The sequence below is a fragment of the Aythya ferina genome, assembly GCF_964211825.1.
Source record: "Aythya ferina genome assembly, chromosome: 7".
Classification (NCBI taxonomy): Eukaryota; Metazoa; Chordata; class Aves; order Anseriformes; family Anatidae; genus Aythya; species Aythya ferina.
In genome coordinates, this window is record NC_140302.1 from 25094355 (window position 1) to 25108907 (window position 14553).

The following is a 14553-nucleotide window of genomic DNA, read 5'->3' on the forward strand; positions in this document are numbered from 1 at the left end:
GTGACAGATCTCCAAAAGGTTCACATTGCCCATCCCAAATCTCCAGGTATACTCAGGTCAGACAAATGCATCAAGTCTCTCCAAGAAATTCAGGCAATTTTGTTTTGTATGCAGCCTCCTTAAGAGCTATTGTCCTTTAAGGACAGATTTCACCTGCACACATGTTCACCGTTCTGAAGTCACTGCAGTGCCTGAAATCAAGTCACAAAGGTGTTATCTTACACTCATCAGGCAGTGCAGACATACGCCTGCCAGTGTTAGTCCAGCTAGTCAAGCTGCTGCAAATCACACAAATGCAGCAGCTTATTTTCTTTTATCCAAGCACCAAACCAGCCTGGGATTCTTAAGCAAACACACGCCAGCTGGATCACATGGGAGCAAAGCACAGCTCTCTGAGGCTAGGTCTGCAGCACGAGTGTATCCATGAAAGCCCATCCTAGCAGCACACTGAGCAGAAAGGGGGACGTGTGTGCAACGTGAGAGGGGAAAGGAGCAGCGGGAGGCGATTCTGCAAACAGAATTAGAACAACTTTCAAAAGCAACAAGCTGGGGGCTCTCCAGCACACATTTGCGTTGTGGGGAGAAATAGAAGATATGGACTCAAGCAAGGGCTGGGAAATACTTGGCATTATCACCACGCTGAAGTTCAGCTATGCTGCCAATATAACTACAGTCCAGTTTCATTTGAAATAATAAAGTGATGTCCCATTGCATGTGAAACTTTCAGATGAAGTCACACAGTATCAAGATACAGAAAACCAAAACCTGCCAATAAAAATAGTAAAGAGAAGCCAGCCAGTAAAACAGAGATCCAGCAGAGCCCCTCTCATCCCCTGCGCCTTCCAGAACTACTTCAGTTAATCCAGCCATGAGCCAACAGCTTTCGACCAAAAAATAGCCTCCATCAGGAATGCTGGAAAGTCTGATGTTCCTGCCTGAGGGGCAGAAAGGAAGATATACACCCCGCTCTCAAGCCACCCCCCGCCGTACCCCCCATATCTGACTGTATTATGAAAGTCCGAAGCAAGACGATTACTTTTATAGGCTTTGCTTCATCTGAAGATGGGCAGAAACACTGGTTTGTGGGGAAACTGAACTCTTTTTAACATGAAAACCAAAAGTAAGGAGCCATGCTGCTGGTTGTAACTGAAAGGCGTCTGCTAATGATTACAGCTTCCACGTTACTGCCAAAGTATTATTAGAACTGCTTATTTGCTGTGCAGCTTGGGGAAAAAAAAAAAATCTCTTCCATCCTTTATTAATCTTGTCCTCATCTGACACAACAAAAACGCACCATCAGGCTTTTGCTTACTTTGAAAAAAACAGGCTTGAAAGTCACCACAAGAGCCAAAGCCTTTGTGTATAATTGCTCTCTTGATTAAGTAGAACAAAGGGCAGAAGACGTCAGTCACCATGCATTAAGTTTACTGTTTTAGGGGCTTATTTAAAGTTATTTCAGTGACTTGCTTTCTGAAAAGAAACTGATGTAACAGAGACCTAAAAAAACAATTCTGAAGGTTGTTTTTTTTAAATGCAGTCACATCCCAAGGAACGTAGCCCACAAGGCAACTGTGGGACCGATGGGACGTTTTCCATAAGAGCCTTGTATCTTCTTGGCCCCAGGTAGTTTCTTGCAGCAGTGCTGAGCTGGTGACCTATTTGGCTGATATAGGAAACCCAATCATTAGAAAGTTTATGCATTCTAATATGAAAAGCAGATTTTCCTTGGAAACGTTTTCTTGGGGCAGGTTTCAGGGTCCCCAAACTGGCAGTGACTGCATAAACAGAGGCGGTAATGAGTGAAGGCTCCAATCAGGGATGCTGTGTAAAATTTTTTCCTTTCCAGCCTGCCATCCCGGGCTCCAAGCAGGGTATACAGTGGAAACAGAATGACTTTAACCATCTGCCTGACTATAAAGGCTCAGCACGGCAGGATTAGAGGGGAAGGGAAAGAGGAGGGAACTCACAGGCAGCTGGAAACTTCAGGATTTAAGTTTTCAGAGGTCTGGGGGACAGAGCACTGCTCAGGAGTACCTGGCTGTGCTGCACAGCAAACTTAAAGGCAGCATTGCTTTTTGTCACACCTTTTCCACGCCTAGACACACCCTGTTCCTCTAAGGCTGAATTGCCTTTATGGAGAAATAAGGGACAGAGTCCGTGGTTTCGGCAGTCACTTCCCATCCTCTCCCAAGGCAGCCAGACTTGCAGGGCAGTCTCAGAAGCGCCAGAACAGATTTCGTGCCCACCCCTACTAAACGAAGCCCAGACAGGCTCGTTCCCTCTCTGCTCCTAGAGAGCTTCTCAAAGGTTTCACTCCCTTGAATATGGGGAAGCGAGAGCAGCTGCAGCCAGGAAACAATCTTTCCAAAGGCTGACATCGACTTTTCCCCTGCTTTGAACTACGCTCTTCCTTGTTTGCAAACAACAAGTGTCCCTACTCGCTGACCTGGTAACCTTGTAGGACCTCTGTCAAGACTGCCCGTGTGCCCCTGCAAGCAGGCTGGGTGTTTCAAGGCAGAGGAAATGCTCTGCCTTGACTTCAATTCCAATTTCTTGAGAAATTAGAGAAATGCAGAACCCTAGACGGGTAGAATTTTGTTCTACATCAAGCCAGGTGGAGGGAAGTTTAAAAGGGAACACATTTACTTCAAGAGGATGCTTAGAGGACAGCAGAGGCTAAAAAGCCAGCTCTGTAGATGCATATTTTAATGTGCCTAAATACTTCCTACTCACAGCAGTAACATTTCCCCCCAGCTTAGAGAAATTTTGAGGGTGGGAGAACTGTCCAACAGAGACATGACATCAGCTAAAGAAAATGCCAATGAATGCAGAAGTTAAAGTGGTTGGACTTCAGATGGATACATAAAAGGGAAAAAAAAAAAGCCTAACTAAGCCTGCTCTGCCAGAATACCAGTTGCCCAAGATTAAGAAAAACAATGGAAATACAATGGAAACTGGACAAAAACGTGCAAACAAACCACGTACTCCTGCCCAAGGCATTTGAGGAAAATATACTCTGTAAGAATGATTTCACATTGAAAGCTCATTTTTGTTGTGTCTCCATCTGGAGAGAGGTTCCTTTAAAAAAAAAAAAAAAAACTTAGAAGCCAACTCTACATAGATAGGATCTGAAATAGAATTAAAGAGGAGATGCTTTGTAGTAGTATGACCTCATGACATCTTGTGTCCCTATTACTCGTTAATCACATTTTTCCTTCCATAGGGAAATTAAATGGGGCAGCATAACTTGGAAAATAGTCATTAACTCCTTACTGCACTGAAAACCTCCATGATAAACGTGAGGAAGCAGCAGTACTGCCAACATTAGCGAGGCTTTACAAATGTGCTGAAGCTGACTTTGGTTTGACATTGAGCTGTTCCCAACTCAAGTGGGGCCCAAATAGCAAGCCATGAATCAATCCCTCCATCCCATCAAACAAAACATCCCTGCTTGCAGTGATCCAGAGCAGTGTGGAGGTGTCCCCTGAAAGCTCTGGTAGAGGTAGGTGTTGCAGAAGGCACGGAGGTACCAGGCGGCCGTATTTCAAGTGTTCAAAGAGAGTTGGTCACTTTGAAGAAGTGTGATTGGAAAAGCAAGGACACACTGCAAGTCACGGCGGCACAAATGAAGCAACGGTGTCCACAAAATGAAGAATGGATTCCCAGTAGAGATGGGAACATCACAATACAATTAGGAGGGAGAACTTCTCCTTGTCACAGGGCTGAACAAGTATTCCCAGCAGAAGAGCAGGAGCCCACTTAATCCCTCTGCAGAGTCCCAAAAACACAGGTATCTCAGAGGCAGCAATGGAAAACAACTTCATTTCCCACAGTGACAGCACACAGCTCTGGAAACCAGAGCATTAACAGCCCTGCTTTGCTTCCAGCATAGCAAATTCCCTTCCAAGCTCTTAAACTCAGAAACGCACAACACTTGCCATGTAGGTTTCTAAGTAGAGCAGAAGAAAGATATTTAGACACCACGAGACAGCAGCATGAACATTACAACACATCCATAATTCAAACATTTCATACAGCAACCTCCCAACCTCAGCTGAGATGCTGGTGTTCTTCATGCTCTGCGGAGTTTCCTTCTTGGTAAGGGCAAGGAATTTTGGACACGACAAAGAGCAAGACCTCAAAGAAACTCTCTCTCATTTCTGATCCTTTTTTCAGGCAGACAAGCAGGTTTCACCTTCTCTCCTGTGAGTCAGATCACAGTCTTCCCCCTGCACACGCCCAAAATACAGACTTCAAAGTGGTTTGGTGCAGGTTTAGAACCATCAGCCCCAAATAGCCTATTGTTCAAGCACATGTACACAGCATCCTTGAACCACAGCTTGGCAGTAACTGCTTCAGAAACATTGCAGCATTCTTCCTTTGAGAATTTAAGTTGATTTACTGTGCCCACAAAGCTTGAATTAGGGCTTGAGCCATACCAAGATCCCTTGACTGCTGAACATTGAACAGTCAGAAAAGAAAAGCAGCTACCACCTTCTTACCCTTGCAGAGACATTTAAAAAGCAAATCAGTCTAGGGAAAAAGGGAGAAAAAAACAGCAAGAGAAGAGGTTAGAAAATAGCTTACAAAACAGAATCACCAGAAAGGTCAGGGTAGGCTGTCAAGGGCTGCTTCCAGCGTAGTACAGCTGCTAAAGTCATTAGACAGTGTCACCCCACCCTCGGGCTCCCAGGGGCAAAAGCAGAGGAAGGAGGGCTCCTCCTCATCTCCTGCTGACCTGGCAGTTTCTGGTGAGAGCGTAAACTCTCTCCCCGTCCATTCAATATTTTGCAAACAGGCCACTGGAAGAGGGAGTGCCTGTTTTGCAGGGTTGGTCGGCCACACTGTTCCCAGAAAGGAGCGGATCTCCAGTGAGAACTTGGCTAGAGCAAGTCAACCCATCCAGTTTTACCTCTCTGCTCCAAGCTCAGGCTTCCTCTGGAGTCAGAGAGCCTGGATCAGTCCTGATGGACTGTTCCTGCCCATCCTACCAATACTCCATTGACCTCATTTTCATTGAGGACTTTAAAACAAGGCATCCAGGCTCCCTCCACAGACGCCAGCTTCCAGACAGCAAAAGCTTAAAATAAATCCCACCAAACACACCGAATTTGCTTTGCTTACACGGCTGCAAAACAAAACAGGAGAACAACCAGCCTCGATCACCAGCTCCAAGGAGCCTGAAGACAGAGTCAGAGACACTGCTACAATGAGACAAGCGAGTGCCACTGAGCATCCTTACCCAACACAGACTGCTCAGGAACTCCACCAGCACAGAGAAATCTTTCTCCAGCCATGGAGCTTCGAGTGTCTGAAGGAAAAAAAAGCATCTATGCTTTGCCAGCATTGTCCCTCTTTGGAGGGAAAACTTCTACAAAAGCTGTTTTTTAGGATTTTAAACAACTTTCCAGTAACTTCTAGCCAAACATTCCTCCTCACCCACCCTGCCTCCTTAGATGGCCTGTGTTTGTCTGCCTTAGTACATACACACTGGGCAGAAAACCACGGCAGGACAGGAACTGATTCATAAGTGGATCAAGTATCCTTCACTGCAGGGCTGGTGACAGGCCCAGAGAGGCAGGGAGCACAGCAAGGCAGCAGTGAGTTCAGAAGAGGATGGTGGACTTCACTGTCACAGCCTTCACTTTCTGAAAAAGGGATTTGGGGTGATCCGTCCTTACACTCAGCTCTGCTTATTAGAGAACTATGAATATCAGTGCACACAGGAGTAGTTGCACAAGCTGTCCTAGGTATTTAGTGTTGGCTGCCCACCTAAACACGTCTTCTTGGGCAAAACCACCAGTGCTAGGAAAAGTATTTGACCTACCCAAGTGTTTGATTTCTCCTCCTAACATTCCAGGCACAGCTCAAGGATGGCCTGTCATTCTAGGCAGTATTTACTTTTTATATCACAACTGTGGTCTCTTAAAGTTTGCAATTCAAATACACAGCCATGCTGGGAAGAAGTGGAAACGCAAAGAACTGAAGTAGTTTTCTCAGATCAAACAGCAGGTCAGGGCTGGATATACAAACAGAAATTAAGTCCTGAGTCACATCTGCTGGACCATGCTCTCTTGAAACACCCCGTAAGAAAAAAAAAACAAAACAAACAACAAAAAAAAAAAAAAACAACACAAAAGCTTTGCAGAGAAAGCCAGCACGCACAATTGCACCTGAAATAAAGCATGATGTTGGCAATTAGGCATACTGTGTGTGGTAACACATGCAAGGAATGGATGCACAGCCATTGATACTTCATAAGTAAACACGGTAATGGCATTTGCAATTTGGTGTAGAGCTGTACCCATGCTTGGAGCCCAGGAAACTGCTCGCTTATCACTTATCTGTTAGAACAAACAAGTGCACTGCGTTTTGGCCAACTTGCAAGATAACACAGATTTGCTACCATTGCACATAACAACACACTTCCCCCAAGTACAAAAGAGGGAGCACGCGGATGGTAATATCCTAGAGAGAGGGGGAAGACGGCAGAAAGCAGATGTGAGACAGGAATAATCGGATTCACAGAATTAAAAGAAAACAAGCACCCTAAAGCATGGGACTGAAAATAATGCTAATTGTGAAAGCAAGTATGGCAGAGAGGAAAGGTTGATCCATAAGATGTTAAAACAAAGCCAAAAACATGTTTCTGTTTCTATTTAGATGACTTTAAAGGTCGCACCTTTGGCCAAGATGCAGAATTTCATCATGGAAGTAATCCTGGCTTTACTTGGACTGAGAACAGTTACTAAACCCCAGAAACCCTCCAAATAAAGGGTGCAGTGCTCCCCATGAGTAGGATGAAGTCTTCAAAATAATGAGTAGGATGTAGCCTTCATACTAATAAAATGGAGCTGGCAGTCAGGAAGCCAGCACGCCCCCAGGAATCAGGCACAGGAGAGCTGTGGCCTCTCTATGTCCCCTTCCCCAGTCAGCACTGCAGCCAGTGAGTGGCACAAGTGAAACCACGGGGTAACATAGCACATTGCCAGGTGGGCACTAATCTGACAATGGGGACAACAAGCAGGTCCCAAGACTCCTGAGCCAGGGCACCCTAAGAAGTAGAGGCCTTTCCTATGGTGTCACTGTAGTGCTGCGTCCCACATCCCAGCACCAAACAGGACGAGCAGGCCTCCCTTCTCAGAGGTCCCTCTGGGTCCCGAGAAAGTCAAAACAAAGCTATAATAGCTTTGTTTTACTTATTGTGTGCGATATAATATCAGAACTTGGTCTGCAGTTATACGATTGCAAAGGAAATGGCTGCGGCCCTGCTGAAAACACCACCCCTCGATTTCCCCACCACAGAGGCAGCTCACGGGGGCTGTGAGGGAAGAGCAATGGCGGAGGCCGAGGTGCTCGGGAGCGTGCTGAGACTTCCCCGTCTGTCAGGTTTTCCATTGCAAACACTGCTGCCACAGTTCATAACTTGACCGTTTCAAGCCACATCCACGCAAAACTTGGCAGAAAAGGAGTTGCTTGGGCCCAGTTCCCTCCCCCTTCTACCTTAAAGAAATCTGCTTTGGATTCCTGCTTTAAAGTCACATTTCATTGCTGCAGCACAAATACTTATCATCAAAACACTCCACAAGGCTTTTTCAGTTAAGGTTTTCAAGAAGCAAATTTGCTGGACAGACGAGACTCAGGTCAGCTATTCACATTATTCTTCTGAAGCTGCTCGGAGATGTTTAGATAGCATCAGCCAGTGCAGGTTGCCTGCACAGTGCATTTAAACAAATGAGTCGCTTCAGGCAGAAACAGACCCCGTAACTGCAGCCTGTTCCCGGATGCTATCTGGAAAGAATGTAAACGTCCATTTTTCCTCTTGATGCATTTGTAACCACTGCTATATGCAGCTTTTCTTGCCTCAGCTGACGGGAGAAAAAACAAAGATCCCTCAGACACATCAGGCACCATGTGGGCCTTCCACTTGTATAACCAGAATTCAGAGGAAGATCTGAAGGACAACTTCTGTTGAACCAAGGTAGGTATTTATTACAAAAACTTAGTTTCAAAGACCAAGAGCTGGTATGTTACTGCATTATTTGTTCTGCAGCACTGAAGTCCTACAGACTTCTTTCAGTCCAGTGAGATTTGCTTCTCCAGCAACTGCAGCAAGCCAGGTTACAGTGACCCATGGTCTCCACAGCCAAGATGAAAGGTTTCATTATTTATTCACCGCATATGTTAACTGACCTTGCTTTTAAAGTCATAATACCGAACAGAAGTTTCAACTTCAAATGATGTCCAAGTCATAACTCTCACTGGCTCAGTAATGAAGACACGCTTATACAATTCTGCTTCAGTGACAGAGAAAACTAAGTATGAGGCAAGGCCCTACCAAATAGGTTTGCTCATGTCCAACTGCAACATGCTTCAAATCCATCTCTTACGTGGCAAAAACACTGAGTAATGCTGTGCAGTAAGCGCAACACACTTAAGATGAAGTTAACCTAACTGACTATAACTAGGTAAGACTTAATAAACCAAACACTAGAGGATTTTTTATTCCTCTCTACTTCTGCCCTGCACACCAGCCTTTGAAAGCATCAAGTGCTTCTGTCCATGGGGGGACACACAATTTGGAGGCACACAAACATGGTAACTAGCTCATGCCCTGGAAGCAGTGAGAAGAAAACATCCAGTAAGACACAAAACAGGCACCACTGCTTGGAAACAACTTTTGAACTTCCCTGTGTAAAGGCCATCTGGCCAGTAAAGCCAAGGTGTTTCTTCCCTACAAAGCTGTGCAGCTCCCACTCTGGGAAACAAAAGAGCCATTAAAGCGTCCCTAGGCATTGCCATGCAACCCTATTCAGGCAAGGCTTTTAAAACTCAAGCAGTCAGCTGTGCCTTTTCCTATTTAGCTTTCCCAAGGTACAGCTAGAAAGAAAAAAAAAAGAAACCAAACCAGACACACGCTATGTTATAAGCAGGTATACATACAGGGAAGCTTGTGATACTGGCCCAGCAGAACAGCCACCACACTCAAAGCACACTGTCCAGTCCAACAGGACTTCAGCCATGCAGCTAACATGCTATCTAGTCATAATTCCCTCTTGTCCTGGCGGACTGTACATGGCAGAGGTTCATTGCAGAAACCATCCCTGGTGCAGTGACATACTTAACACCTTCATCTCTGCTTGCCAAAATCAGGAGGAAAAAGTCCGGTTTATATAATCAACAGCTGTAGTTTCTCACTTATCGATATAACTGCACAGTAAAATGAATTGCCACACACATGCATAGTGCAATAATCATATTTTCTTAAAAAGTGTGTTCCCATATTCTTAGAATTCATAATCACATCTTCTAGACATGCTTGCCTACACTAAACAGATGCCCAAATTCAAACAGTAAGTTACGAGTTTCAAAAGCTTACACTTCAGAAAACTTTAGCTAGTCCCATTACATGTCATTCACAGCTTCAGCTGAAGAGACAAGAATTTGAAGTATTGGAGTCATTCCTGTGGTATCCCTAACCTAGGAGAGAGTTGGAGTGTATGTTTAGAGTACTGTTCTTGGAAAAAGTAAAACACGGTTTCCTTGCCAGAACGGTTTAGAGAAGCATCCAAAGCAAGTGATGCTTGATGTACATCACCAGTTGGTGACGTTTTTTCACATGGGCAGAACCATAACATGGAATTCAGTGCTCCATACTCCCTCTTCTTGTTTGCATGGAGATTAAGAGATCTAGCTGCTAAGCATCAGAATATTGTCTCAAGGACAGTAATCCAAATTCAAGGATGTTTTCTTAAAAGAGGCACATTTCTGGGCCCACTGCTTAAATTCAGACCCTTTTGTATCTCCACGTCATTTGGTTCAATACAATATGCTGTGAACTGCACAAGGCAGAGAGGCCACATTAAAAGAAAACACAAGGGAGCTGTAATTTGAAATTCAGACACTTCTTGCATTATTTAACAACCCAATTCCCTTGGCTCCATAAGCCATTATCAGAGCCAGGGATATCATGGATATGAATATAAGTTGCCACAATAACCAGGCTTGTTCTGACAGCAGTGACACCCATTATTGACAACGAGGAACCCTCAGGCTTGGAAGGGAGGAAGCTTGTCCACTAGTCCAGAAGAAATTGAGATATTTCCCCTCCCCCTTACAATCACAGGGATGGCTTTGAAGCAGGGCAGATGAGCATTCTGGCTTCTACTGGTTTTGCAAGCGATACAGTCAATACCCAGAAGACAAGAATTTCTGTTCCTGCTAGCCAGTGCATTTCCACACACTCTCCTTTTGGACACCAAACCAAGTCACTGGCCAGCAACTGCCTGCAGCCCTGAGCCAAGCAAGCATTAGGCTTTCATACAGCAGAGAAATCACCGCTTCAGTAAAAGAAAAAAAAAAAAAAAAAAAAAAAAAAAAAAAAAAAAAAGGTATAAATACAACGTGTGGTCATCATTGTGGATAACCTGACTCAGAGAGCTGGGAAATGGACTTGAGCTGGGACCAGGGCATCCCGGTTCCCCTGCCAGTGTGCTCCAGAGCCAGCCGGCCGTGGAGCCGCACACCAGGAGCCTTTGCTCGAGTGGCTCCAAGTGCCAGCAGCTCCTCTGGATGAGGACACACAAGTCACGAGTGGGCTGGAAAACAGTCCTGGACAACTGCTCTGGATTAATACACAAGGAGTGCTGGAGGGTGGAGGGGGAGCTGCTGAAGACAGGCAGTTATTCAAACCAGCTGCTAACCCGCTCCAGCCACTCACATGAATACAGCCTCATGCATTTGTTCAGGCAGATTCCAAGCTAGCAGGCATCCAAGAGTTAAAATACACAAAGGACATCTATGCCAACACTTGCCAAAAAGCTCATTTTCCAAGTGCAAGCTGGTTATTCAGTGGATGGCAGGAGGGATTTCATCTCGCTTTTACAGGACAGGCTCTGCCTCCTCGCCTCAAAATTCCCCAATTAACACTTCTGCAACAAGTTTTTGAAGCTGTGCATGGCCACGTATTTGTCTACGCACATTTTCTCCCCTCCCTACTGAGCTCTGGGCCACAGGCTACACTGTCAAGCCAAGTTTCATCCGAAGCAATTTTTAGACACTCAACCTATAAATCCTCCAAAAAGGGAGTTAGTAATGGAAACGCTGACAGAGACTTGAAGAGACAGCATGGCAACGATATCATCTACTACACATCAGCTTCATTAGCTGCAGATCCTTCTCTCCCTCACCTTCGTTTTCCATTAGTGTACTTTGGCTAATTAACGCACAAAACCTATGAAACATTCTTACAGTAGAAGGCAACATTTGGCCTCCAGCCCAAATCAACATCGAGAAACTTCAACATCCTCAGCCAGACATAGTAACTGTACCAGATGGAGCTAATGTACGGCTGCAAGTCGCGGTGAAGAAACCGAAAGGAGAGGAACACATGCAAAAATCCGACCATTGGAAGAGAGAAAAGCAGCAAACTTGTCTTACCACTTTCGTTTTTCTCTATGACATCCACGACCTCTCCAGCCTGGAGGCTGATCTCAGAGTTCTCCTGCTTCTCATAGTTGGACACCACCACATATTGCTCCAGGATCATGGGTTCAGAGCTAGCATCAGCACCTGGGGAAGGGAAAAAGCAAGCCGTAAGCCAGCTTCCAGCCATGGCTCCTCGAGAGCGACCTCCGTCCATCCGATTCACGACAGGCCAAGTTGTCACCAGAGCCAAGCGAATCAGCAAACAACCTTGGCTCGCAGCATATCCCCAAATGGCTGGCCATATAGAAATAGCCTCCTCTGGCCCACAACCCAGCAGCACAGAGGGACATTGGAGAGAAGAAGAAGAAAAAGGGGAAGAAAAAAAATATTTTTTTTTTTTTTGAAGAGGAGCTGAAAATACAGTGAATTAGTTGCAAAGTTTCATGATGGATTCTGAAAATAAACCTCTTCCCAACATGGTTTCCACAATCCTTGCTCCCATTCAGAGCGAAAAATCCTGGGCAGAAGCAGCATAAATCCACAGCTGAGCCATCCCCCCAGTAAACCAAAAGAAAAAACAGCTCTCCCCTTGGCGTCTCAGCTCCTTCTCCACTCTAAAGGCTTGAGCTGAAAGTCAAGAGGGGGCTGTAGATGCCAATCATATTCGTCTGCACTGCAGCCCTTAAATAGAAACACATGAGCGGGATTGAAAGAGAGGGAGGTGGGGTGGAGGGAGAGAGGGAGGGCGGGGAAGAGTGTTTACTTGAAACAGAAGAAGAAAAAAAAAAAGTTATAGCGCCAGATTCTTGCTAAAACACGGCCACCCCCCGCCTGCCCCCCGCCAGCGCCGCAGTTCCGCATTCCCTGCTGCAGAAACAGCCCCTGCACGGGGCTGAACGTGGCGTCCCGGCTGTCCCTCTTCCCTCACCATCGCCCTTCGGTGCCTTTTTGGAGCTCTTTGAGCCACTCTTGCCAGTTGTACAGTTTCGTTTCATACCGAAGGCTTTTGGCTGTCTGAGCCCTTTATGAATGAGTGTCGGCTCTCATACAAACAGGGCTGAAAAAAAGGCACCAAATAACCGTTCTGCTCCCTTCCCCCCCACAGTCCTCAGGTTGTTCTCGGGTGGGTTTTCTGTTTGTTTGCTTATTTTTGATTTTTTCCACCCCCAAATAGAAATCGTGCATTCTGGGGAGGAGCCGTGAAGCAGGCAGGCTGCCATACCAGACCCGGAGGAGATGGTCGCACAGCGCTGCTCGCCGCTGATGGTGTGCCTCGGCTCTGATGCAACACGAACAGCACGAAAGGGGCGCCTGCACCTCCAGCACAGGCAAGGACAGGCTGCCTGCTCCTGCCTGGAAACTGCCTCTCAAAGTCCTGAAAACCTTCAGGACATCAGGGTTTCTTGATTTGTCCATAAACTCTTTCACGTCCTGCAAAGCGTCCGAGCAGAACAAAAAGCACCTACCATTCCTGCACCAAGAGCCCCCAGCCGCATGCCTCCCTGCAAAATTATTTTACAGGTTTCCTGAATTGCAGCATTGTCTATTAAGGCAGAGCAGCTCGGGCCAACAGCATATTATACATTTTACATAGTACGAGGCAGTTCGTGTCTCTCTAGATTAAGACGCAGATGGAAAGGGGAGACAGAAGCAGATGTATGGCTTTCTGAGAGCCCCATTTCACGTGACGGGGGCAGAGCCAGGAGCAGGCTCCAGGTCTCCTGAATCTCTGAAGACAAATTAACTCCAAGAGACAGGAAGGAAGCAGCATGGTTTGAAGCTGTCCACCGGACAAGTCAGGGGACTACAAGCCAAGCACAGGATGCTCAGCGCCGCATTTCCAAAAGCAGCACGGTCGGATGTGTTCGGGCTGAGGATGCAAAGTGATTCTGCAGGCAAATAATTAGCATCCCTGCCAACAGAGAGGTAAAGAGTGCATCAGCCATTAGAACAGCATCCTGTGAAATGCAGATCCTTAAACAAAAAGTAATTAATTCAACATTTTCCTGAAAGGAAGCACTATCACAATGTCTCCCTTTGGACCAGTCTTAAGAAGTCCAGAAAATTAGACAACTTCCTTGCTCCCTAAGCGTGCCTCTGACTCTTCTCGTGTTCCACAGGTTAATTTTCTGCAAAGAGGAGTCATCTCCTCTAGAAGCTTGTGTTTAAGAGATTTAGCTCTTCTGTGGATGGCTGAACCACAGCCAGTAGCATGAATAGGGGGGAAAAGACCACAACAAAGAACTGACAACCTTAAGATTTATAACAAAAATTTTCACCATAGTTGTTCATTCTAAACAAGTATAATTTCTGTTCACAACCAACCAACTTAACTCGATTGTTCTCGTTTAAAACAGTGCTAATTCAGGTATCTGGAGTGCAATGTGGTGCCTTCCCCCATTTCACACTGCTTTTCCCAGACAGCCTAGAACGGGGCAGCAGCAGCACCTTCCTTCAACCTATATAAGCAAGGAGCACCTACAACCCCCGCTTCATTTTTGTCCTGAGACACATACCAGTTCTCTAACCAAAACCAAAAGTCATCATGGGAATATGTTCGTGCATCAGCAAAGAATCCAGTGAGTATGGAAAGGCAAAGGAGAGACTGAACAGTTGCAAAGGGAAAAAAGGACATGCAGGAAGCTACTTAGTAAGTAGCCACTCCACACCTTCTCTTTCTAATCTCCTAGAGGCTTCTCAGGAATAAGATAAAGAAAAGACACCACACAGCATTGGCTTGGTGTTCACGAGGTGCATGCATCCCTGCTGGGAACAAAGAGAGGACAAGGCTCGAGCACGGGCTGGCAAACACCCCACTGCCAGCCACCCATGCTGGCTCAGGGACCACGCACCAGGGGAGCACCTTGGCCAGCAAAGAAGCCAGAGAAGGAGCATTTCCCATCCTCTGCCACAGCTCCAAAAATAAAATAAGAAAACAAAACAAAAAAAAAGATAGATGATATCTGCATGCAGATATCTGAAACTCAGCAGGACATCGCAATATTGCTTATCCTGCCCTGCCTTGGATGAAGTATTCCCTGCAGGAGGGCTTTTGGCACAGCAGTGGCTGCTGCAACACGTACAGTTAGGAGAACATTTTAATAGAAGCTTCTTTAAGTGCTATAG

General features: G+C 45.9%; 1 protein-coding gene across 8 annotated transcripts in view; it reads right to left on the minus strand.

The window, feature by feature from the left end:
• The window catches only part of SH3PXD2A (SH3 and PX domains 2A), a 231564-nt gene that overhangs the window by 62657 nt on the left and 154354 nt on the right, over positions 1-14553 (minus strand). For 5 of the 8 annotated variants that reach the window (XM_084525919.1, XM_084525917.1, XM_084525918.1 and 2 more), the window contains one exon: positions 11440-11571. In XM_084525919.1, the coding sequence (XP_084382045.1) occupies positions 11440-11571 (132 nt within the window). Of the gene's footprint in view, positions 1-11439; positions 11617-11694; positions 12145-14553 lie in introns of those variants that run through there. The other 3 variants (XM_084525924.1, XM_084525923.1, XM_084525922.1) reach the window with 2 other exon arrangements.